The 26,721-nt window shown below is 36.6% G+C and overlaps 1 protein-coding gene across 3 annotated transcripts in view; it reads right to left on the reverse strand.

The window, feature by feature from the left end:
* Positions 1-3,304: 3,304 nt before the first annotated feature.
* The window catches only part of runx2a (RUNX family transcription factor 2a), a 56,049-nt gene continuing 32,632 nt past the window's right edge, over positions 3,305-26,721 (reverse strand). For 2 of the 3 annotated variants that reach the window (XM_065254971.1, XM_065254975.2), the window contains 3 exons: positions 15,486-15,662; positions 12,891-13,052; positions 3,305-7,017 (listed from right to left, as the gene is read on the reverse strand). In XM_065254971.1, the coding sequence (XP_065111043.1) occupies positions 6,521-7,017; positions 12,891-13,052; positions 15,486-15,662 (836 nt within the window). In that variant the 3' untranslated portion in view covers positions 3,305-6,520. The remainder of the gene's footprint in view (positions 7,018-12,890; positions 13,053-15,485; positions 15,663-26,721) is intronic. The other variant, XM_065254981.1, reaches the window with a different exon arrangement.

The raw sequence follows: 26,721 nt of genomic DNA on the forward strand, positions 1-26,721 counted from the left end.
AGTGATTTGAAGCAACGAGGGGCTTAACTCTATGAGAAATGACTGACCTTCACAGCGCACAGCGACTACTATTTCATCTAAGGAAAACTATAGGAAATAATGTGCAAATCAGGATTCTTTAAGGAATGACACATGCAGAAACCAAGGAAATGCAGGATCTGTTATCGACAAGCTTCATCTTGAAGAAAAAGCTGATACTATAGATGTTTTGGCCTACCTGTTTATTTCTATCGTGACAGAAAACAGAACCCAAGGACGTCTTTCACCGAGTCGGCAAAAGGACGAGAGAAGATTGAGCACGATGTTGGCTTTCGAAAGGAAACAAAAGTGTTTGGTTTTAAAACAATGTAATAGTGTGGAGCCGACTCTAAGTAGCACTAAATAAGCCCATTGAGCGGTTTCCAGGCCGAGGTGATCCAAAGCAAACATTGATCCGGCTCATGTGATGGATGTTTGCGTTCAGTGATAGACTCTCAGCGCAGGTTTAGACAAACAGCTGGCAGTGTGTTTGAACAGCTCGCGGCATTAAATGACCCGTTTCATCTGACACATTAGCAGCCGTTAATCATCACAGGCCTTATAATGGAGCATTTGTCTGTCTTAAAGTGTATGTTATGAAAGTCTTCGGTGGACGTAGTTGAAAACGCTCAGCAAAAGTGACGGGAAATCACAGAAATCTGCCGGAGATTTGGAGCGACATATTTTGGTTAGATGTGCAGAGATAAGCCTCTTTCAACAAGCTGACTTGAGGTTTAAACAGAGCTGTGCTCTTCGAGTTTAAGTACCATTAAACAATGATAGTCGAGGACAGAAACCTCACATGGACAGATTATCATCTGAGCTTTCTGATGGGCTCTGTTCATATTCAGCATGTATGACAGAAAAATGTCTCGAGAGAGATCAAAAAGTGCAAACCCACAGATAGCGGTCAGAAAACCAACAGCGCTTCATATCACTTCAGTTTAAATCAGTTTACTTTAATCCAGTTCGAAACAGCTCTTTTTAATTCAGTTTAGTTTAGTTCTGTTTAAATTAGCTTAGTTCAATCCAGTTCAAATCAGTTTAGTTATATTCAGTCTAAATCATTTTAGTTAAATCCGTCTTAAATCAGTTTAGGCTAATCCATTTTAAATCAGATTAATTAACTTCAGTCTGTTCAATTCAATCTAAATCAGTTTAGTTCAATCCTGTTTAAATCTGTTTAGTTAAATCAATTTAGTTGTCAGTTCAATTCTGTCTAAATAAGTTTAGTTTAATCGACCTTAAATCAGTTTACTTCAATCCAGTTTAAATCAGATTAATTCAATTCAGCATGTTCAATTCAATGTAAATCAGTTTAGTTAAATCCTGTTTTAATCTGTTTAGTTAAATCAATTTTAAATCAATTTAGTTAAATTCTGTCTAAATCGACCTTAAATCAGTTTAGTTCAATCCTGTTTAAATCTGCTTAGTTAAATCCATCAGAAATCAGTTTAGGCTAATCAATTTTAAATCAGTTTAGTTAAATTCAATCTGTTAAATTCAATCTTAATCAGTTTAGTTCAATCCTGTTTAAATATGTTTAGTTAAATCAATTTAGTTAAATTCTGTCTGTTCAATTCTGTCTAAATCAGTTCAGTTCAATCGACCTTAAAACAGTTTACTTCAATCCAGTTTAAATCAGATTAATTAAATTCAGTCTGTTCAATTCAACCTAAATCAGTTTAGTTCAATCCTGTTTAAATCTGTTTAGTTAAATCAATTTTAAATCAATTTAGTTACATTTTGTCTGTTCAATTCTGTCTAAATCAGTTCAGTTCAATCAACCTTAAATCAGTTTACTTCAATCCAGTTTAAATCAGATTAATTAAATTCAGTCTGTTCAATTCAGTCACAATCATTTTAGTTCAATCCTGTTTAAATCTGTTTAGTTAAATCCATCTGAAATCAGTTTAGGCTAATCCATTTTAAATCAGTTTAGTTCAATTCTGTCTGTTCAATTCTGTCTAAATCAGTTCAGTTCAATCCATCTTAAATCAGTTTACTTCAATCCAGTCTAAATCATTGTTTAAATCAGCCCAGTTTAATCAAGTTTTAAGGTCTCATATGACATAATTTCATGTTGTACTTTGTCTTTGGAGCGTTAAAAGCCGTTTGTGCATAGACGATCCTTAATGTAAAGTCTCAACCTAAATATTCTCTGTAAAAACGAAGGCTCATCCACCCATTCCTAAAACACCTCATTAAAACATGCCTCCACATACTGTATCTATGTCACTGTGTGGGAAGATTTGCATAACACCGCCCAAATGCATATGCAAAAAAAGAAGGCGTAGCTTTTATTCTCTCTGTAGTATTGTTGGCGTGGAGATGCTTTTTGGTTTTGCCTCTATCACTCAAAAAATATCTGAGTTAGATTAATTATATTTTACAAAATAAACCCACACATCTCTTTTACAAATTAACACAAAAGTTTGTTTCTAGAATCTACCATTCTCATACAATCACACTGAGAGTGATAGGAATATTCACACATCCATCCATCCCTGATATATCCACGATCCTTCATCGACCCATCCTTGTTTTTTGCAACAATGCATACGGATAGATATTTTTCATAATTTAAAGTCGCAATTAAAAATCATAATTGTGAATTATTTCCCCTCATACTGCGTTTACACTTATCACTTTGATAATGACATTTTTGTAAACTTGAGGCTTAGTTGTAACACTTTTCCATGTTTATGTTTTAGGTAACAACATTAAAATAATTTAAAGGTGATTTTTTTTGGGATTCTTTAATTATAGATACACACCAAACTCATAAGTCGAAAAACATATTTACTTTCATGCCTCCAAAACACTCATTGCTCAATCTTTTAATAAAAACACATCAAACCTTTAACAAATTTGCAGAGAAAAAGATCAATTTTAGCACAGATCGCTCAGCCCTGTGTAAAATTAACCCTGCATTAGTTTGTGTCCCTCTTACCCCCTATACATCACACAGAAGACGATCAGTTCATCGGCCTAAAACTGGTTGTCTGTTAAAATCATTTCTCTGCCTACAAATTCACGATTTCAGGAAGCACCTGCTTATAGCAAGTGTATTATTATTGCAAGATTGTATTACTGACAGGGTAAAGAGTAAATTTGCTTTCACAAAAACAGTTCTGTATGAAATTCACTAAAGCAAACCTTAAGCGGCATGAAGGGGTTAAATTATCAGTTTCTTTAACACTTATTGTTAAAAATAACATGTGCTCAAACCAGACATGATATCTGACCCACAAATCATCTGTAACATTTAAAAAGACAGGAGGAATTATACCAAAAAGCTGTTTTTATTCTCAAAGACAAACTATACAATCAGAAATGTTCAAAAATCTCACAATTTTTACTGGATCGTTAGTCCCACAGAAACAGGTGAAGGTTTGACACGGACACATCTGTCCAGTATTTGAGTAATGACATGAGATGATATCAATAAATGACTGTTTACAAACAAAGCATTCTGATGAAACAAATGATAGCATCCAGGTTATTTCTAGGGGTTCAAATAAGAAACAACAGTAATGGAGCGTAAAAGACATTTCGTATAGTGGGTTAAGGCGATCTTGCATACGGACTACATAAGCAAACTTTTTAATGAAATCTGCACAATGCATGTTTTAAAATAAAAAAATTGCCAGTAATCTCTCCTGACCCGAGACCTGTGAGACCCCTACAGTATAGCAGAGTTATGTGAAGATATTACATGACAAAGACATAACAAACAGTCAACACAACCCAAAAGCATATACAGACATTTAGACACAGCCGTACATGTATTAAGACAGACCAATGTTCTTCTCTTTCAGCTATATCAGGCATATTGAAGTAATAAAACATGAAAAGTCACACTGTAAAAAAAATATTTGCTGCATTATTTTTTAAAATTTTTTTGAGTCAACTCAGATTTAAACCGAGCCCCTAAGGTGACATCGGAGTAAAACAAATCTAAAGTTTAGTTTGATGTGCTCACGTGAAACTTTCGTGTACTCATGTGAAACTTTCATGTGCTCACGCGAAACCTTCATGTGCAGAATTTTTTGTAAAAGTAAAACTTTTGCGTGCACACGTGAAACTTTCACTTCACATGCGCACGCAATAGTTTCACGTGCGCGCTTGATAGTTTCACGTAAGCACGCAAAACTAAATGCGATAGTTTCACGTGCGCACGCGATAGTTTCATGTGCGCACGCGATAGTGCCCTTAGGGGCTCTGTAGATTTACAAGTCATGTCAACTTACTCTTATTTATCTTGACTAGAGATGAGTTGTTATAACTTATAAAATTAAGTTGACTTTTTTAGTAAGTTGACATGACATGAAAAAAATTTTATGCAGGAAAATATTTTTTACAGTGTCTAGAAAGTTAACAGTGCAGAGTTTCTGTACATTTGCAGTTGCCTGCTTGCAGTTTTTGTAAACATTCTGTAAACATAATAACTCTCCTTACTACCAGAAGACACCGCGGTAAAATAAAAAACAAGGCAAAAATTAAACAGTGGGGTAAGGACAGCAGTGTAAATGTTGTTACTGAATGAAAAGAAATCAAATGTAATACTGTACATGACAAATGATCGTGGATAATGATACACATGCAGGTTTGTGTTGTTGTATTCATCTCTAAGACATACAATGTAAAAATGATGTTTGATCTGTAGTGCTGTCTCTCTAACTAGAGATACATGACCCCAAATATATAGTGCTGAGTTTTGGGTGAATCTCACAAGATTGTCATGGTGATGTTTTACCCCAATATCAAACTTCTAATGCGCATACAGGATGATTTTCATTATGAGACTGAGGGATTTGATTTCTTTATGTAATAGTGTTGAGTAAAATATTACATTTCTTCATGGGATTCAGCATTTTCTGGCCTTAAAGCTTCATTTATGTCCCACCCTTAACAAAAACAAGTGCTTTGATCTACACATCGAACGAAATAAAGAAAATTGGAGCCGCCAGCAGCCGATGAACAAACATTTTATCAAGTACCGCTTGTTGAATCCAGAAGCATATAATTATCTTCAAAGACGCCAGCTACAAATATATCATGTAAACATATTTCACTTGTTAGTAACAGTTTGATTCCCACTTATTCATTATTGCATTAAATAAATTATATTATTAAAAAAATTGAGATGCTTTTGTAAACATCAATTGTGTAATTTAGGCTACTTTGTTTGATTGTCTGTTAACGTTAACTGCGAATTGTCTCATCATGAAACAAAATGGGTGGATTATTTTGCCATTATTTTGATATTGTACAGCATGACAGTAAGATTATAGCACATATATTATAATGTACACAGCACACAGCAGAGACGTTTCTGAGATGCTTGTTTGATCAGTTAGTTCAGTTTGCATAGTGTGTAACTAACCCACACAACATTGTTAACCATCCAGTTTTAGATCAGAGGGTAACTGTATTGGTTACATAGACGTGGACTATCGAGGCAATGCATGCATGAGAAAATCTGATGAGATTTGATCATGTTTGCATCTGAAGAAGCGAAGAATTCGGCCACTGAGTCATCAAAAAACATTAAATAAAAATACATTTACAATAAATTAAGGTGATAAACATTGGATGCTAAAATCAAACATGTGAAGAGACTCACCCTCACTTAACATTTGTACATTTATGATTTTATTATAGATGTTTTGTCATGGATTTATCATGGAAATTCTTAATGCCTGTTACTTCATATTTTGAATATGAAATGTTTTGCAAACACACTACTAGAAATAAAGAGGAATCCACAAACAATGCAAATATTTGTTTGTGAATAAAGTTATACAACATCGTATCCTTCCTTCATAGCGCTCGTACCATTGGAGATTTTTTCGGGTCGCTTCACAATAACAAAAATAACGACAAAAGATTTAAATTATAAAAAGAGTAAATATTGCATTAAGTTAATAATAGATGTAAAAAATTATAATAATATTCAAACATCTTAGATTTTGTCCCTCTAAACACATTGCATAATTTAAATTTGATATGGCTTATTTTGCTTCTCAAATCAGTACCATCTGCTACCATATTATACATAAATTAAAAACGAGGGAATTAGCCGACTTTCTAAGATGCATAAATAAAGAGAAATCACTTTCAGTGTTAAGAAATGCTAAATTATACCAAGTTAGTATAAAAAATATTTCGAGACAATAATGTGGACCTATTCCTATTTGAATGAATCTACTCTAGGCCGGTTAAAGGAAAAGTTCACCGCAAAATCCTGTCGTCGTTAACATTCAGTTTAAGGTGACAGGTTGACATAAACGTTCATTTTTGGGTGAACTGTCCCTGTCGTGTGTATCATCACTGCTTTCTAAAGTGGAATGTCAGACTAATGCCGTAATGAAGGCCATCCGTTTCGACATCAGTGTAGTCATAAAAATACACCGCAAGCATTCAACATCAAACCCTTTTCCCTCACTTGCACTATGTCCTTAAGGCTAACAGTGTTTTGTCATTTAAGTCCACCTTGTCAATATGGCCGCCAAACAGATTCGTCCATCCGACCGCTGGAGTTAAGCACAGTCGGCGAGCTGCTGTGGCTGCCGTCCGCCTCGCCGCCGTCCGTTTGATTGGGAAGATTGGGATTGATGAGGGTGCTTCCAGTAGACGCGCTGGTGCAAGGCGGCAGCATCCTGGATGGGGATCTGTCTCCTCCTGGGACCATGGAGAATTGGTAAGACCCAGACGAGGCGCCATAGTATAGATAGGGTGTGCTGCTGGTCTGGAAGGGCCCGCTTTGGTTTTGGGTGGAGCCGGGGTAAGGCGGAGGCAGGTAAGTGTGGTAGTGGGTTGTCGTGGACATTCCCAAAGACATGCCAGAGGTGACGGGTGTAGGTGTGTAGGTGAACGTGGCGGGGTAGTGCATTCTGGGACTGGAGAATCGACTCTCTGTCAGTGAAGACAGAGCGGGAAACTGACGCTCAAACTGACGCGGGTCGGCCGAGAATGGGCTTAAGTCTGATGTACCTGAGAAAACAAGAAAGAGTTTTTTTAGTCAATAATTTTCAGTGGTATTTCACTAGGAAAGTTTTACTGTGAAAGGTCATCTGTTGTGACTCTCTATAAAATCCAGATTAAATTTGGAGCATCAAAGTTTGATTTCACTTTAATTTCAATCTTTCGAGTATTAAAGATACCAAGATACTATTTACACAGAAGGTTCTTTACATTATGTATGTAGTAGTGATGGGGACGAGACCGCCTATGCCGAGTCAGAGTCAAGACAGAGTCTTGGAAGGGTCGAGACCGAGTTCATTGGTTTTCAAATACAGTCGAGTCCTCTAGGAGTCGAGACTGAGTTGAGACCGAGACCATAAAAACATGTCAGTTTTCATATTCATGATTTAATATCATCACAGTTAATAATCAACAGTTAGGCCTACAGATTAAGCTACATTGGGAATTGTTTAGAGGAGCAGTCTTAACATCTTAAAATGGACAATGCTTTTACTATCGTTGAAAAATCCTTACCACATGCATCATCTTCTGCCTATTTTTCTAGAGATAAATGCGGCTCTGATGGCAGCTTCTTTGCATTGCACCATGGGATGTCATTTTCAAATAATGCCCGTCAACATTGAATTGTATTATTATTGTTATGTGTTGTGTGGTTTTTTATATGAACATAAAAAATGCGCTGGTCTCGAGGACTCGGTCTGAAATTACATCTGGGTCGTCAAAAAAGCTGCTCTACTTCAAACTTACTTTAAATTGGTAACACCAAAAAAATTTTTATGACTTACATTTTCTTAATTTAGGGTGAAAAACGAAATAAAAAAAGATTAATGGGTAAAACGTAAAATCTTGAAACAATTTAAACTCTTTCTTAAAAAAAAAAATGCCTTTATCAACTGAAGTATTTTTTTACCTTAATCCAACTTTTACAGTGTACAATTTTACCTCTTTTTTTAATAAAAAAATTATAGGTATCTTTTTTGAGGTGGTTTCTCGGACCGAGATTAAGTCTAGTCCCAGACTAAAATGTGTGTTTGAGTTGCCTTAATTTAAAAACATCGTGCACATACACATCTTAACATATATCAGTACCATGTCATTGTTTTGTCTCAAGATGCACGCAAGTACTGTTTTGTATAATGATTGTTTAAAAAATACTTAACTAAGGTCTTGTCTTGGATTAATCTAAACTCTGGCCGGGAAACTGCCCCATAATGTTTTTAATAAGTTATTAATTATTTTTGGTTACTTTTTTGTTTTACACTTTTTTAAAGCAAAGCTTGATATTTTTACAATTAGTAACTTGAAAAAGTTTTAAAGTTGCTTTCCGAACAATGATTAAAACTTTTATAATTAAAATGGCATTGTTGCATGAGACAGAAGAGGGCGCTATCAAACTGACTTTACTTCATAAACTAAATGCATGCATGTAAAGGATAGTGAAACTTTTCATTGCTTTCAAATGAACAAACAGTTACATGAAAAATAAGGGAGATAATTATAAAGAAGCATCTTTCAAATGATTCCATTCGAATGATAAACAATTCTGTTTTGGTATCATAAACATAAATTAGATATTTTATTCTATGGAAGTGTCACTTTAATTATATAACACTTCACCAGAAATAAGGTTTGATATCCGTAAACAGCTTTATTTCCTGACGGCACATTCCAACCTAAACAGATTTTTATTATTTACAAAGAAAGCTGTGTAATAAATAACGTGTCAGGCGACAGGAGAAACAGGCTTAACTTCTGTGTCAGCACTTTAATGAACCTGAATCACAAACATTCATTACCATGAATTACTCAATAATTCAGTTCATTCAGGGTCAAGACCGCAGCGACGCTGAAGAAACGCCACAGGCTACTAGAAGATCTCAATGCAAACGAAAGACTTTTAACTGTCAGAAATGCAGCTGACGTGCTGTCAAAGGGTTTGGAGTTTTGCTTTCGGCTATTTGTTTCTTCTGCGTGATTAGTAAATGTGAATTATGCCCGCATGCACAAACACACACACATCTCTGCATTTCTATGAATATCAAAGCGAAACGTCGGAATAAACTGGGAGCGCACATGGAAACACTTAGAGGAAAAACAGTTTCCACAGGATGCATAATGAGCAGTCTCAGATGTGAGGCCATGTCTGAGATTAGCCAAAGAGAAGCAGTGATCTGCTCGCGCACGACCGCAAGAGTTTTTTAATATTATAAACCACTAATGGGCTGTGACTCCCCGAACCCCACGAGAGAAAATCCCAAAGGAGCATCTTATCGACTCTTCATGTCACCGCAACTGCCTGTTTTTGCACTCTGCATTCATCACGATCGGAGCCGCCTGCTAAATTAAAGGCTATAAACAAATAAACCTTCCTGTCTCCTCTCTTCTCTCCTCTTTAACCCCTGTTGCTGATGTAGCTACAGTAGTTTTGGATGGCGTCAGTAGTACAGTACAGCCGTGCGCCCTCCCTTGAGCTCTGGCGTGTGAGCGACGGCTCGGCAAACATTTCGAGGAACATGTGCGGCCAATTACGAGCAGATCGTCTCCCCACATTATCAACTCTTGACATTTCAAACCAAACAAAAAAAAGAGCCTTCAGGGGGACAGTGGAGCGGAGACGAGACCCAAGTCACATTTCCAAAACATTGATAGAAAATCACATATACAACCTTCAATCACCATCTGAAAGACTCTTCTTGCAGTAGGCATTCGTGAAAATGAAGCCATTGTGCTATGGGGTCTTGCCAAACCCTTTTTGGCTAAACTCAATATAACATCAATCACTTTGTGTTACGAGTGTGATGATGAAGTCTAGGAGCTGAAGCTTAAGGTCCGAATCCAGAAGGTTGAGGGTTCATGGACTCTTACTGTCCAGCAAATGCCTTCAGATAATGCCACTAATAAATAAGTATTACATGTTTTGCACATCTTTTGGGGATACCAATATATCGGCAGATACAAAATCAGTTTTCCCACTATCGGCCAATTGTTTTGAAACAGTCGATGAACAAAAGCAGATTATATCAAAAAGGGCAGAAAAAGGATTTTACGACACAATAATCTGAAAAAAAAAATAGTTAAAAGCAAAACTATCTAAATGAATGAATATTGGGTCTCATTCACTAAGCATGCGTACGCACAAATTTGTTCGTAAAATGTATATGGACAAATCATGATTCAACAAAAACTTTCTAACATTTATTTTAAATGTATGCAAAAATGTAAGAACAACTTAGGCCACACATGCGCAATAATCATGAACATACAAATTATGATTTGTATGTTAAATGTCTGTACGCACATTTTACGAACAAATTTGTGCATATGCATGCTTAGTGAATGAGACCCATTATTTTCATGCACATTTTGTATTGTGCATCCCTAATTGTAATCATTCAGCACCACTACTGTATATTTACGAAGTACCATAGTTTTATTATGGTTTTCTTTGAAGTACCACTTTACAATAAGGTTGTATATGTTTACATTAGTAAAAAAACAATATGACAATTGCCAATAGAGATTTTCAGCATTTAGTAATCTTTAATGTTAATATCAACATAATCATTTATGTTAGATCATTGTGCATTCACTAATGTTTTTTTTATTTTATTTAAAAAATTTATTAGTAAATGCTAAACTGAACATGAACTAAAATTAAATCTTTCCTCGTCAACGTTTTTTTTTTTTTTAAAGTTCCCAGCCAGCTCCAGCATTTTTTGCAGCATGCTTTTCAGACCAATTTTCTTCTTTAAATATATAATCATATTAATCATATACAATATATCAAAAAACTTTCATCCTATCTTCATTCGTTCTCTTTTTTTATCACCTCTCAAATATGGGTAGGTTTTTTCAAAAATACCAAATTTTGAGCAAAAAGCTAAGATAATAGCATTTTTGAAGAGGACTTTTGTTAGAGATCAGATTCAGAGTGATGATCAAAATATACAAAGAGTTTTTACTGTTTTTGGATCAGTGTATGCTTCAGTGTTTTATAAGTTGGGTAAGAGCGCCACCTAGTGGATAATAGTGGAAATATGCATTGCCGTAAAAACTCGTCATTGGCAGGAAAGCTTTGCTCCTAATTGACAAGTTAAAGGTGCAGTGTGTATATTTTAGCAGGATTTAGTGGTGACGTTAGGTATTGCACCCTCCCTTTCGAAGCACATAGAGAAGCTACGGTAGCCATCACAGGACAAACATGTCACTGTTTGAGACAACATAGTGATGCACTTTGTAGAGCAGTTTGTCCATTTAGGGCTACTATAGAAACAAAATGGCGGCTTTCATGTAAGGGGACCCACGGCTTATGTAGATATAAACGGCTCAATCTAAGGTAATAAAAACAATACAGTTCATTTTGTCAGGTCTTTAAAGGCCACAGAAAACATAGTTATCTATATTATATTGCATTGCTGTTAAAAGATCCTTCTAAAATATACACACTGCACCTTTAATAAATGCTGTAGAAGTATTGTTCATTTTTAGTTTATGTTAGCTAAAGCATTACCTATTTGTTAACAAATACAACCTTATTGTAAAGTGTAAATATTTGCATTTATTTATTCATCTGATGCTTTAATGCCAAGTGATTTTATTACATCATTACCTCAAATGCTCAACAAGTAACCACATAAATACCATGGTGGTACAATGTTAGTGTAATGGATTTAAATCATCCCCATCTCAAATGGTTAAATCAAAGTTCTTTACGGTCATCCACCATAATATTTCATAGCTTTCCAGTATTATTTTGTCCTGTGTGTTTATCCCCGTCCTTATCAGTCACCAGGTCTCCGGCTCAAAGGCGTAACTCGAACCCACAGCAAAGAAAAGCCACGCAGAACAGCTGGAGATGGAGCGATGCATCCGGGACGTCTCTTCACCACGCAAAGCCATTCAGCGACGCTCGCGGGAAGAATAGGGGGCGTTAGGACCAAGAGGTGCGTGTGTCTCTTTGAGGAAAGAACAAAGGCTGACATCTCCAAGATGAAAGCCGGCTGAAATCTAAACTAATCAAACCCAATGAGGCAGCTGGCCGGGGTTCAAAAAACAGCCTATGAGCAGCCACACCAAGAAGTCATTTAAACTTTCACATTTGCCCCAGGCTCAAAGAAAACAGTTAGGGTGGGGAGCCAAAGAAAAAACCGAGTTCAAAAACCAACCTGGCAGAAAGTCAAACAGGTGTATGAAAGAAAACGTCCTCGCTACGTGTTTGTTTCGAAACGAACCCCAAAGGGCGGGCGTAAAAAATCTGGTGCCTATTTAATTAATAAAGGCACGGTCGTAGTCGTCTATGCCAAAGTTTTGGACTCGGGAGCATTTACCTTTTGAGGTCTGTGAGTCAGAAACTCTAGTCTCTTTTATTGTTCCTTTTCAAGAGCTTTCAAAAGAGAATTGAGTTCAAAGACTCCATTGGAAAGGACGGGGGTTAGGGGAGATATTCTTTCAAATGATCTCGTGTTTTGAAGGTGCCGTTGTGCTTGGAAAGACATTCGCCCACGGGCGACGTAACAAACGCTTACAAAGCAGAAAGTTAACGGTGGAAAAATGCTTTGATTCCACTTCAGGAGAGACCAAAAGTGTTTGGACAAATCTTCACGGCTAACACGATCAGTTCAGAAAGTAAACACAGGCACATTTACATACACACACATATACAAAGATCCTCTCTTCTCTCATTAAACTTTCTGTCTGTATTTCTATCTGTATGGGCAAGGATAAGAACCAGAGAAAAGAAAACACGATTTTCTGCATTCTATATTAAAGATTACTTTGGTCTTTTTCTCAAGAGAAACATCTGAGATCTAGAAGTTTTTGTTTGAATTGAAGCTGAGAGACTAAACAGATGTCATTTTTTTGTGCTTTCTGGACGTGTGTACCTGAGAGACGTCTTGGCACATCACTGATGCTGGGCAGACCGGTGGCGCGGGTGGATGACAGCGGTGTTGTGGAGTGGATGGATGGTGATGTCATCTGACTCAGGTATGGAGTGTATGGCTGCTCGTAGGACCAGGGTGGGGAAGATTGTGCCTGACGTGGATCTGCAGGGATGAGAAATGAAAGAAATGCAGTCAAACACAAAGTTTAAAAGAGCCTCTTATGATGTTTACTACAATGGACAAATGAACGATACTGTATGCCACCACAAACATCAATACACATCCTGAATCTAATGAAACCTGGCCAAAATATGACTAGAATTTTTTTTATTTATAAAGCACATTTCAATACAAACAAAGTTGTACAAAGTGCTGTACATTAAAATATCTAGATGAAAGAAAAGGTTGTGACTATAAAAATATACTTTAGGAACCATTAAAGGTGGGGTGCATGATCTCTAAAGGCCAATGTTGCTATTTGAAATCACCTAAACAAACACACACCTACCCCAATAGAATCTGGACCTTCTTTTGATAGACCCACCTCACACATATGCAACCCAGGCAAAGATGTAGGTTAGTAGACACGCCCCTTACTGCTGATTGGCTACAAGTGTGTTTTGGTAATCAGCCTGACTACTTATTCCAAAGTGTTTTTAAAAATCATGCACCCCGCCTTTAAGAATTTTTGGATTGTAACATGCACAGTTTCACATTTCCAAATTTTCAAAAATCATGCACCCCGTCTTTAAGAATTTTAGGATTGTAACATGCACAGTTTCACATTTCCAAATACTTAGATTCTAGAAATATCCTGGTAGTATTATGCATTTAATTTATAAAGATTTCATTAAGAAATTCACATGATTATCCTAAAAATAATGTTACAATAATGTTCCATTGAGTAGGAGTTTTATTTATGCAAAATGTAATTTTATATTAACCCAAATTAAACCTCCTATTATGTTTGGGATCAAATTGACCCCAAAGCTACTTTGATCTCTCTGAAAAATATGATAATTTTATTTTTAAACATTTAAACCTACTTTTTGACTTTTTCTTAACACTTTTTGATTTTAAATTACTTTTAGTCGATTTTGAAAAAAGTGCCAAGTTGTACGAGTATTTCTATTAAATAAGCAATTTATGTATCAAAGTAATAAAAAAGTAATAAAAAATTAAAGTTTTGGTTTTTCCTAAAATGTTATTTTAAAATCTAATTTATTAAGCATATATTTAGATATTTGGGGTCAATTTGACCCCAAACATTAAAGGCGTTGCTAAAATTTGAACACAACAGGAGGGTTGAAGTAACTTATTAATTTTTATCGATTTTAGGGTTAATAATTTAGCTGGATAGATTTTTATGAGATTTACTCTTGAAGTAATCTACAGCCACCGACAAAAAACTGTGCTTGGATCTCAATACAAAACTGCCTAAAGTATAAAGGTCATGGTATGTAAATAACATTAACTTCCTGTTTGTTTTCTACAGTATTCTAATAAACACACAGCATCCGCCCTGCAGGATGAATGCAATCCAAGTGAATTACAAACATTACACAAACTCTGAGAGAGAGAGAGAGAGAGAGAGAGAGAGAGAGAGAGAGAGAGAGAGAGAGAGAGAGAGAGAGAGAGAGAGAGAGAGAGAGAGAGAGAGAGAGAGAGAGAGAGAGAGTAACTTATGAAAGATTTCAGATGAATGTAATGAAATTAAAGTGACAGTTCACCCAAAAATCTATCTTATGGTATTATTAATTCACCCTCATGTCACTCCACACTCAAACTTTTCCCTGCTATGTTTTCCATTGAATACAAAATAAACGAAAATATATATTTGGAAAAACTTCCCCATCAAACCATCATTAATGTACTAACGTACTGTATTCCACTGTATTTCATCTCTTCTGAAGCCATATGGTAGCTTTTTGTCAGGAACAGATCAAAATTGAAGCAGATCATTTTCCTTTTCAATGAGCCTTCAAAAGATTTGAAATATATACTGTATACCGTAGCTTACTACTTTTATGGGGTTTAATGTTTTGGATAATTTTTGTAGAGCTTGACGGTTGTATGTAAAAGAAAGTAAACTAAAAATAATGACGGCATTTTCATGTTTCGTTGAACTATTCCTTAAAGCCAGCAAGCAGTCCATACAATCTGAGGAATAATGCAAACTCGATACACATTTCTCGATTTGTATTCTTGGCTTAGTTTTTCTTTTGATATCCATACATCCAAATTATACATGATTCAGACATCTCCACTTGCACATCCATCACTATCACCTGTTTAAATCTGATTGACGTCCTCAGATTGAACCGTACTGTACGCCACCGTTTCTATTTCTTGCATCACACAGTCTGATTCTCCCTCACTACAGTATGTGTTATCTACGCTGGTTTATCTTCAGCAAATCAAATCTAGACGCTCTCTTGAATAAACCTACCTGTTCTCCAAACACTGATGTTTGTACAGTACACAGACCGCAGCGCCAGAATTCCACAGCCGTCATTAAAGGTCACGCCAGTGGGAGGCCGACGGCCAGACGGGCTAAAATAGTTAAAGGAAAGGAAAATGCCATGGGCGGTTTACCTGAGATCTGAGTTTGCCCCTGTGGATTGAAGGAGTTTGGCGTGGCGTTGAGAGACGGCCGGGGACTCTGGTTTTGCACGGCAACTCTCATGGTGGTCTGGCGTAAGCGCTCTAACTCGCTCAGACGCTCGGAGAACAGGGGTGGTTTAGGAGAGTCCTCCAGTTTCTGTCTGTGTCCTAACGAATGATATCAGACAGATATTACAATTAATACATCGGATCACTCTTCTAAGGCCTTTTTTCATACAATATCTGTGCAATGGTAGACAACGCTTCCACTGTGCTATCGAGCTGCGTCTCTATACTCGAAAGTGATTTCTGAATGTGCAAATGTTACTGATTGTTGTCTGTGTTGTTACTTTGACATTGATGTGTTCGGCATATGCTATTTCCAAACTACTCGCAGTGCATTAAAGCTACAGTATACATGCAATGGGTACAAAAGCTGTCACTGGGTCACTAAAGGTCCTACTGTGTACTAATATGAACTCTTTAGGTACAAAGGGGTACTTTTTGAAAGGGTACCGCCCCAGTGACAGCTTTTGTACCTTTATTTGTGCGAGTGCACTGAGTAAATTCAGCTATATAGGGCAGAAGGATAGACTTTATTTTGGTCTGTTCCTTACAAATGACTTCAGAGGGTTTTAAACAGACAGTGCACATCGTTTTATATTGTTTTATTTGTGTCCTGCTATTGAAGCTTGACAGCCACGGTCACATCTGCCTTTAAAAAGGTATTTGTGGGAAAAAATGACATGTTTGATCCTTACAAAAATTAACCACGGTTTTACTGCAAATAAAATTAAATGATTACTGTAGTTGTAACCCCTTAGTTTACTTCTATATTTTGCAAGTAAATTTTTGTCTATCACAAAAAAAACACGAAATTTCATTATATAGTCACATAATTTTTTTATTCTTTTTTCATGATATTATCACAAAATTCCGTGTTTTTTCGTGATCGTATAACGAATTCCTGTTTTCGTGTGATTATCACGTATTGGTTACTTAACTGTTTTGTCCTATTTTCTAACCATTGTCGCTTCAGTTTAGGGTTAGATTTACATAAAATGCAACTCTAACCCTAACGCCAGGTGACATATAAAAAAATAAATCAGAAAAAATAGTATAAACCAATACATAAAGTGACATTCTAATGCAAGCACCAAATCTAGCCCTAAACTGAAGTGACAAAAATAGTTTAAAATGCTTCGTTATACGATCACGAAAAAAACTCAGAAATTCGTGATAATATCACAAAAAAAGAATAAAAAAATTATGTGACTAGAAAAAAACTATATATTGTTGGAAAGGTCTAAGAATGTAGTTTTTATATTACAAAACATTTTAGCAGTAATTATAATGCAATGACAGTAATTTATTAATTTGTGACAAGAGTATGCAGCGAACCATTGACACCTAGTGGCATTTGTTGGTAAAACCACTAAAAGTGTGACACAAACGTCATTTTTTTGTGATCATTTTATGTATAAAATATATACTTTATTGCATTATTTTTATTTATTAGAATAAATGTAAACTGTAATAACAATTTGTATGTAATATTTTCACCTTCAGACAGACACAAGTGTCTTCTTCAAAACAAGAACAAGATTACACTTCTAGATAAAAAAAATGCAAGACTTATATTAATTTGAAGGTGTACATCACTTTTTCATCCCCCCCATAAAGGTCTAAACCAGTTAAGGGGTTAAACCACACTCTAAAAACACTTGGGTTAGATTACCTTCCAATTTTTTATATTTTTATAACCCCAACAGTGGGTTAAAACAACCCAGCGTAGGTTAAATTACAACCCAGTGGGTTAGGTTTGTGAATTTTTCACCCAATGCTTGGTTGAAAATAAACCAGCATTTTTAGAGTATACTGTATATGGTTACCACAAATTAACTATGGTTTTGCTAACTATAGTTTAACTAAGGTTCTACCAATAGTAATCAATTCACCAAGTAAACATGCACTCTTAATTCTGCTGGGTTATTTTTATCCCAATGCTGCGTAAATATTGGACAGAACACATGCTGGGTTAATAAATAAACCAATGCTGGGTTGTTTCAATGCAATGCTGCTTTGTTTTAACTCAAGGTTGGGTTAACAACAACCCACAATAGGTTTATTTATAACCCAACATGTGTTCTGTCCAATTTTTACCCAGCATTGGGTTAAAATAACCCATCAGACTTATGCTTACTACTATAATAAAACCATAATTCCTTTTTGCAAGAGATATAAATGCTTATTTTCAACCCAGCGTTGGGTCAAAAAGGGACAAACCTAGCCGTTGGGTTAAATACAATTTTTTTCATTGAAACAACCCAGCATAATAGGTTAAATTACCATTGGTATAGGTTTGTGCCTTTTTGACCCAATGCTGGGTTGAAAATAGCCCAGCATTTTTAAAGATGTGGTAACAGAATTGCCCTTTATTGCAATAATAGACTAAATTGAATTAAAACTCATTATTTAACATAATATGTTAAATAATGAGTTTTAATTCAATTTAACCTATTATGTGCGGGTCAGATGTCCGAGTGATGCGGCTTCAAGCAGATTTCAACTTTTCAATCTTTTCACAATAGTGTCTAGGACACAACAAGTAGTGAAGTTTGACCTGTCCATACAGGTAGTTGTTTTATACCCTGGCATTCATCCAACAGAATTCACAGTCAAATTACACGACTGCTATATTTTCCTATTATTCCTCTCATGCTTAACACTACCATGAGTCCATGAGTCACGACAAAAGAATGAGCCACCGGTGTTTATTCATTCAGTTCCCATAAAAGAGGACGGACTCAATCTCGTATCCTTCAATAGAGAGCGCGAGTCACGCCACGCATCCCCCTCCCATCCGCGTTCTTACGCTGCACAACATCCCCGCTAAAGAACCGACCGCGGGCCCGATTTTGTTCAAACTTGTCAATACTTCAGAAGAATACATGTTAAAGAGGGACTTTGTAAGTCGAGTCTTTTTAACTGTGTCGGTCTGTCTAGCCCAGTTTCTTCCTCTGAATGGCTCTAAAGTAAATATCGAGCAAAAGAGCTTGGCCGCTCTCCAGTTGCCTGATCGAGAGCCAAAGCTACCTCCGATCTCGCAAAACCTGATTGTGCTCTGGAGTTAAGCTGAGCAAACATGACTTTGTGAGTCTTCATTCAGAGGTTAATGCGGGCCGCACACAAGAGCACTTTGGGTCGGGAGCGTGAGTAATTCCTGAAAGTATTCCCTCTCTCGCTACGCTATAAAAAACACAATCAATACCACAGCTGCTGAAACAGGCAACCGGTTTCATTTCATTTAAATGGCCTGGATGAATACGCCCCTGTGTCTGTACGGAGGTGAGCCTGTCGCAAATTATCATCGGGGTTGCAGGTGACGTGGAACAGTATCTGCCGATATTTTCCTCAAATTAAATTTTTATGAAAGATATAAAATCATGACGGGGCCTAATGTTCCTGTGGCCATAAATATCACTGCTGGGTTATGTAAGACAGACCTACTACAGTATAACGTACAGTCGAAGTGAATGGGGTAAGTGTACAGCCATCTCTATAACATTGTCTCTTAAAGAAATAAGAAGATTCATGTGAATGAGCAAAGCTCAGATCATTTGTGCTTGATAAGAAATTAAATTCAGATTGAGATCTCGATTGACAGTCAGAAACATAATTGATATCTTATATGAAACTCCACAGGAGACAAACGAAACCTCCAAAACCTCCATTTAATCACATTGCTATCCACCGAACTATTAAAGCGATCTCATGTGTGATTTTCTATCCTATGGGAACTGACATGAGAACGCGTGCCAAACTTTGACTTCTCACTAAAGCATTTGTTAAACCTGATAAATCACGTGTATTACTGCATTACTGTAAACTGCGTCTAATGAGCATGTTGTGGAGAGCAGTAAAGCAGATGACTTTTGGATCCACGACTACATTTCCAGAAAGATTAAAGAATGCAAAATGATTCAGCTCGAACAAAGGAAAATCCCTAATGCTCATATCCTGTGAGACACGCAGAATTCACTTACGTTTACATAAGTGCCAAAAACATCTGTCAACGATAGAGCTCCAGTCGTCAAATTCATCTGAAATAAAGATCATGCGGTGCCAACAATTCGGGATATCAGGAATGAAGGCTGGGACATAGCAACAAAGATTTGATTTTAAAAATAAAACTTGCACGTACAAAACTTGGTGCTACAATGTTAGTGGTTGCCAAGCTGTTGCTATATGGTGTCATATAAGCATTACTTCAGTGTGTTTGCTACAGTCTTAAAAATAAAGGTGCTACAAATAGAAAAAACATTTCTGGTTCCCCAAAAAAAAAAAAAAAAAAAAAAACAGCAAAGCTTCTTAGAAAGAGCATTTATATCACACCTCTTTTTTCATCTACAAAGAACCTTTTGTGAAAGGTTGAGAAATGTTTTCTGTATCCAAAAATGGTTCTTCTGTGGCATCACCTTTATTTTAAGGGTGTATGATATCCTATTCTCCATATGGGGATCATCATTTTTTTTCATGTGCATGGTTTATCATCCACCATAAATCTGATGTTGTTGAAATGAACAGCACACCTTTTAATTATTTCAGCACATTTTGATGTAATACTTTTGGTTACTGCATTGCTTAAACTCATTTCCTCAGAAAGCACAGATAAATTGCTACAAGGCAGTCACGACATCAACAGCTTCCAAAGAACAAAACCTTGATGTTTATATTCAAAAACGCCCTTCGACAGTAAATAATAAGTCTGTATTTGTAGTATGTCTCCATATTGCCTGCAAATCTCCTGTCTGCATTTACAATTGCCATATGATAGTGGCGTGACCCACAGTAACACCCCACACTCATTAAACGCTAGCATGCTTTCGACATCAAATATGAGCCAGCGCCGTCAGAACGCATCAATCACAGCGCAGCGACGCAGGGAATAAAACGCATGGGGGAAGAAAGAGATGCACACATCCGTCTAGATTTCATTTCTTTAATTGTCCTGCTGTAGAGAATAAGATCTTCGGATGAACCAAACAATGGATTATTTCACATGGCGGCTCCCGTAAGTAAAGTTTTTAAGGACAGGATGAGGCAGAACGCCCGTTTAGTCCACAGAGCAGAAGTACGCGGAGAGGGGGAAAGAAATGAAGAAAGCCGACGGCAGCCAAGCAGCTCTGGAGTTTTGCCAGTCTCTTGTGTGGTCTGTGTGTTACTGGCTTCAGGAAGTCAAATACGCCAAGAAGGGGCACAACACACTACTACAGCTTTATAAATTGGGGCCTAAAATTCGTGGGACTTGTGGGTGTGGGACTATGCAAGTTCTTGACTCAACATTTGGAAAATGCACAAAAATATTCACTATAAAAATGTGCGTCGAAATAGCTAAATTTATAACAATGCATTAACAAATCTTTCCTTCAATCTATGCTACCATGTCCTCGCCCCCATGTGCATTGAACTGCATGTAAAAATCGTGTTTTCGCATACTAGTATTCGACACACAAAAGGTATCACGTCATATCTGCACTATAAGCAAACTGTGACAGAATTTAATCTTCAATGCAACGTAACATTTAAGTCTAATGTCTCTTGTATATCATAAATGCAACATGAACAGTCAATATTTATGACATCTCTTCACTGTAAAGTACTGTCAAAAATCTAAAAGATAATCTCATCACAAATTATTTGAAAGGTCATAGTCAAGCAGCTTCTGTCATTATGTACAGCTTGGTAACAACATTGGTCCCCATTGACTTTCATTGTATGGACCATAAACTGTAAAAAAAGATGGACGACGGCCGTTCGCTCTCTTCTATTGGTGAAAAGTGAAGCCGCCATTGTCCTGATATGGCGCTGACATCTTGGGTCTTGAGTCTGCGCAGTAGCGATTTCGGGACCAGTCATGCGCAGTAGTGAGCAGAAAGTAAAGCTGCAAAATCAAGGCCCCGCCCTCGCAGAATGCGCATATCACAGCTGTCAATCATGATGTCACACCAATGTTTTATATTATTAAATAACTAACTAAAAAAAAACTTATTTTAAAAACAAACACTTGAATTTACATTGCGTGATAAAAACTACAGTAAATGACAGAAACCAGCTTCGGAAAAAAGATAAGTGAAGTGTAAAAAAATTGTTTACTTGGTCTCAAGTCCCATTGAATAACATGGGGGGGGGTTATGACCTATACTAGGGGGGCGATCGAGATATTTTGGCTTTACTTTTCAGGGCTTGTGCGGCACGCTTGGTATGGACACAAAACCATAGAGACATTTCTGAAAATAACTTCTTTTCTTGAACAACATGGGGGTGAATAAATGTTGACAGAATTTTTATTTTTGGATGAACTGTCCCTTTAAATCTATTTTTATAAACATAGTATGTGCATTATTCAGAAGCTATTGGTAGACTTTGGACATAACTTAGTAATCTCAAGAAGCCAAATGTCAGTTGATATATCTGTCTTTCACTAGTAATGAAGTGGAATAAAAACACTTTTTTTTAAAAACCAAACCTGAGTCCAAGCTGTCTGTCTGCTGTCATTAATGCAAACCTGGCAGTTTTTCCTCTGCCAACAGCAACAGTCAAATGAAGAGCTGTCTTATATTTAGATCTCATTTGGATGTGTATTTGGGGAAAGTACAAGCAGATATTTCTTATGCAAGCAAGCTATACTCAATTAGGTTTATTTTTAATGGTCTGTTTTGGCTTTTGTCTGAGGGCTCGACTGTATGCACTACGCAGTATTTGTCTCTGTACCTGTCCGCACACGCAGAACAACCTTCAAAGCCCGGAGCAACATCACAGGTTTACTACTAAAGTTTAATTTAGAAAAGAGCAATGAGAGCCGCTTCACGCAAACCACAATGTAAACAATTTTACATCAATATGAAATTTTATGTGTAACATTGATTGTCAGAAGTCAAATACTTCGAAAAACATGCATTGACAGGTCAAACTGATAATTATTAATGCTATATAAAGAATAATTAATTTATCTGTTCACCTTTAGTGTAGTTTTATAATAAAGCATCTCCTCCTGTGATGACACTTAGAGTATATATACTGTATCATATATCAGAGAAAGAGAGAGATCGAGATGAAAGAGCAAAGACTTCAAAAGAAACGCTTTGACACAATTTACCATCCTGCTTAAACTGACAAACATGGCGGCATTTCTTTAAGAGTTCGGCGTGAGACAATAGGTCTCTGTCAGCTGTCTGCATGGCAGTCAAAACACTGCGTCAGGGTTAATCTCGGCAAATCCCTGTTCAAAAACGCTCCATGTTTTCCATCTCTATAATGTAAAGTGGCATTAATCAGGAGAGTCAGCATGAACAAAGCAGGAAACTCTGTGATGTACTCTTTATTTTACATGCACTAAATCACATGGATTTACCATTATAAATACACTACAGTACATCTGGATTTTGCATACAAATTGAGCTTAAAATTCAGAGACACTTCATTGACGACATACTGTACGCCGTAAAACTGCATTGGCTCGTGGTAGGACTGGCTTTTAACTATTAATTTGACATTTTCTAAATGATGCTCATCTTAACACACACATTTAATTAAATGGCAACTATAGCTATACTGTTCATCTCACAATCCTGAACACAAACACTGTAAACCCTCGCGGCAAAGCCAACATTCCATAAACAGTTTCAGGATTAACTCCATATGCCGCTGATTCACTATGTTGACATGGTTTACACACCATCATAAAACTCTGCATAAAGTGTGAATCTTTTATAAGACACTTATTTTGTTTTATTAGAAATTATGCAAATAAATCGAGAGTAGGTTTCTGGATATACAGTATGGAGAAAATCTAAGTTGTGCCAAACATGTGCGTGGGCTGTGGCTGATCGCTTAAGTGTTCATAAAAAAAAAGTTTAATATTCAGAAGTAATGTAAGTTTATAATTATTTTGCCTGTTTAAAAAGCAAAAACCATAAATATGATCACTCAATCGTAACCTAAACAAGCTGAGGTGTCACTCACGTCTGGCACAAACATGCGAGTGTTATGGGTTTGTTTAAATCTCTAGCCTTAGCAAGTAGCACTAATGGTTGTATATTGATTTTGAAGTGTCAGTTTTTTTCTCTTTCCGAGGCTTATAAAACCGTCTTTCACACGTCAAGCCCACCGTCAAATCGGCACGGGAGGATCGGATATCACTGTAGCCCTCAAGAATGCTGCTATTATGAGGGTTTGCCTGGAACGCTGGCAGTCATGGTGGTAAAGGCAACACAAGGCGCTCTCTAAAAGGTCTTAGCCGCCCTTCCCCGTCTATTAGTCAAAATTACCCTTAATAACCACAGTTACACGAGACCCAGCGAATGATTACAGCGGCGTGTGGTTCAAACACACACACACGGCCCTGTGCAATGAGACTAACCACACTCAAGAGCTGCTGTATACGACAGCATCATCAACAAACACAAGACACAACGTAATGTGAGCATTATGATGTCATCATGATGGATAATTCTACAGTGATGTCACAATGCACTTAACTGGGTCCTTTGTGATGTCACTGTAGAACTGTCTTTTCATTATGACATCATAAAGATGCCCCATGCTTGCATTTTGATGTCATTTTACTTAAAAATAACATTTAATTTAATTTAATTTAGTGCCCCGTATACTACAAAATAATGAAATAGTTCAAGTTTAAAAAAGATATCCGCTACAGTTGACTGTATTTTTTGGGAAATAAATGCATGCATGTGTGTGTGTGTGTGTGTTGGCTCTCATTGGCTAAAGGTAATTGCATCAGTCTCCTGCTGAATTTCACAAGCAATATTTTCTTAACGACTGACTAGACGTTACTGGAGCATTTCATCATAGTCATATCTGCACTTTCTCAATAACTTAAACAGTTAAAGCAAAGTGTCGGCCACCTTAGCAACAATGCATACACAAACAGTAAGTGCTAACGAAATAAGCTACAGGATCTCCATTCAATGGATTTAAACACTTATTCAACGATCACTGGATTTCAGCTTTGTCCCTGATATTAGTCCCTAAAACTGGAACACAAATTCTGAAATAATTTAAAAACACACTTAAAGGTGCAGTGCCCTTACATGAAAGTCACCATTTTGTGCTGGCATGTTTTTACAACAGTCTTTAAAGGACAAAATTTGTCTCCGACAATGACATATTTGTCCTGTGGCAGCTACCGTAGCTTCTCTATGCGTTTCAGTGAACGGTGGACTGAGTGTTGATTGCAATTCGCAACCTCACTACTAGATGCCGCTAAAATTTACACACTGCACCTTTAAGAGCGTGCTCACCAAGATTTTAATATTTTAATAACTCCAAACAATTATACAATTATTTTATTGTACTGTATGTAAATGTTTGGCTTTGTTGTTGAAATCATTTCTCACAAGAAATTTTAGATCTAAGAAAAAAATGTATACTTAAATGAAACATAACTGACAGCTCCCTTAAGACTCCCAAGTCCCAAGAGCAACAGCAATGAGAGCTCTCTCTTTCTTTCTCTTTCTCTCTCTCTTTCTGTCTCTCTCTGTCTCTCTCTCTCTCTGTCTCTCTCTCTCTCTCTCTCTCTCTCTCTCAGCACTGGAAGAATGTGTAAACAGGCAGGCAGAGGCAGCTACACAACACACTCACAGGACGTTGCACAACACAAAATGCCTGTGAATGTGTCATTTCCTGATGACCACCTGCCTTCCGCTTACAAACAGCAACATGTCAATAGGAAAGAGACTTAGAGATAGATTTCACTCAAACTATTAGCATAAATAAAACCCTTTTGAACAGTTAAATATAAAACTCTGGCAAACCTTCAATCAGATTAAAATTTGCTCTGACTTGGAGTTGTTTTCAGTTTCAGGTGATGACAATAATAGAGCAGCCAGATATCTCGAAATTAGTGAAAAACCGCAAATGTTCATATCGCAATGGTATGCAATAACTAAATGACTTTGAATACATAACGCTTTGACATATTAAAGTTTTAAGTTGATGCAGACAGCAGAGACATTGGTGAGACAGAGTGATGCTTTCTTTTCTTAAATGGGATATATCATCAAAATCTGACTTTTGTCATGTTTAAGTGCTCTCTGTGAGCATGTAAAAATATAGCTCATTGAAATTTGACTCCCCTTGTGATGTCAGAAAAAATGGCACATTTTTGCTCACACCTATAAAGTCTAAGAATTTATATCAATTAATCATAAAATGGCCCTGATATGTTTATGTTCTCATGTTGTGTATTGGCCAGCAGCTGTGTGATTGCAGTACCAGTTTTAGCCACAAGTTTTGTGATTGCAATATCAGTTTTGGCCACAATCCTACATACTGTTCCTTTAACATGCAACAATAAATGATCTAAATGGTATTTTGAGTGAAAACTTCAAAATACACAAAAATTTATTTTGGGGACACCAAAGATTTATTTGACATCTTAAAAAAAGTTTTGCGAAATGTCCCCTTTAAAAAGAATGTGTGATATGTATGTTGGCTATATAATTTTCAGTTTCAACTATGATTTAATAGTATTTAAATAGAACCATAAAGCATATCGTATATCGCCCTTCTGTTGAACTTTTTCTCTAGTCTAAAACTACTAACACAGCACAATTCAGGTAATGTCCTTTAATAAAATCGAGTCCCATTGCGTTACTTTATCATGGTAAATATCGCGTTTCGTTCAGGAAAAAACATCTGATTACAGAAGTAAAATGTTTTGCAAACTGCGGGCTGACTGTTTACAGTTACCGAGCAATGTTGGCATCTCCTTTAAAGTTCCTTCAGGACCTCCACTGTACTTCTGTTAAGACGTTACTAATTCTATAAGTTTGCAACCTCGGAAAGAAAAAATAAACAAGGATTTTGTTTACGCCAACAGAAGCCGCGTTTGGAAATCATCTACTGGTAAACACAAAGCGAGAGAGTGGAAGATGAATGCATGTGAGATGAAAGAGATGCCAGAGGCTGCAGTTAATCCAGACATGAGTGATCATCACACATTGGCATTACGTGCCTCCAAAAACCTCCTGCCAGATGTGTTAAATAAGAGAAAAAGCAACACATAGCAGAGTCAAGAAATGATACTGTTGATTTTGCTGGCAGAAAGTTACTGTATATGAATGTGTCTGTGAACACAAGGCCGGTGGCGACAGCTGTGTGCAAGGCAGGTTGACATCTTCTTTTAACAAACGTATCGGTGTAA

Source organism: Paramisgurnus dabryanus, chromosome 17 (assembly GCF_030506205.2).
Source record: "Paramisgurnus dabryanus chromosome 17, PD_genome_1.1, whole genome shotgun sequence".
In the NCBI taxonomy this organism is placed as follows: Eukaryota; Metazoa; Chordata; class Actinopteri; order Cypriniformes; family Cobitidae; genus Paramisgurnus; species Paramisgurnus dabryanus.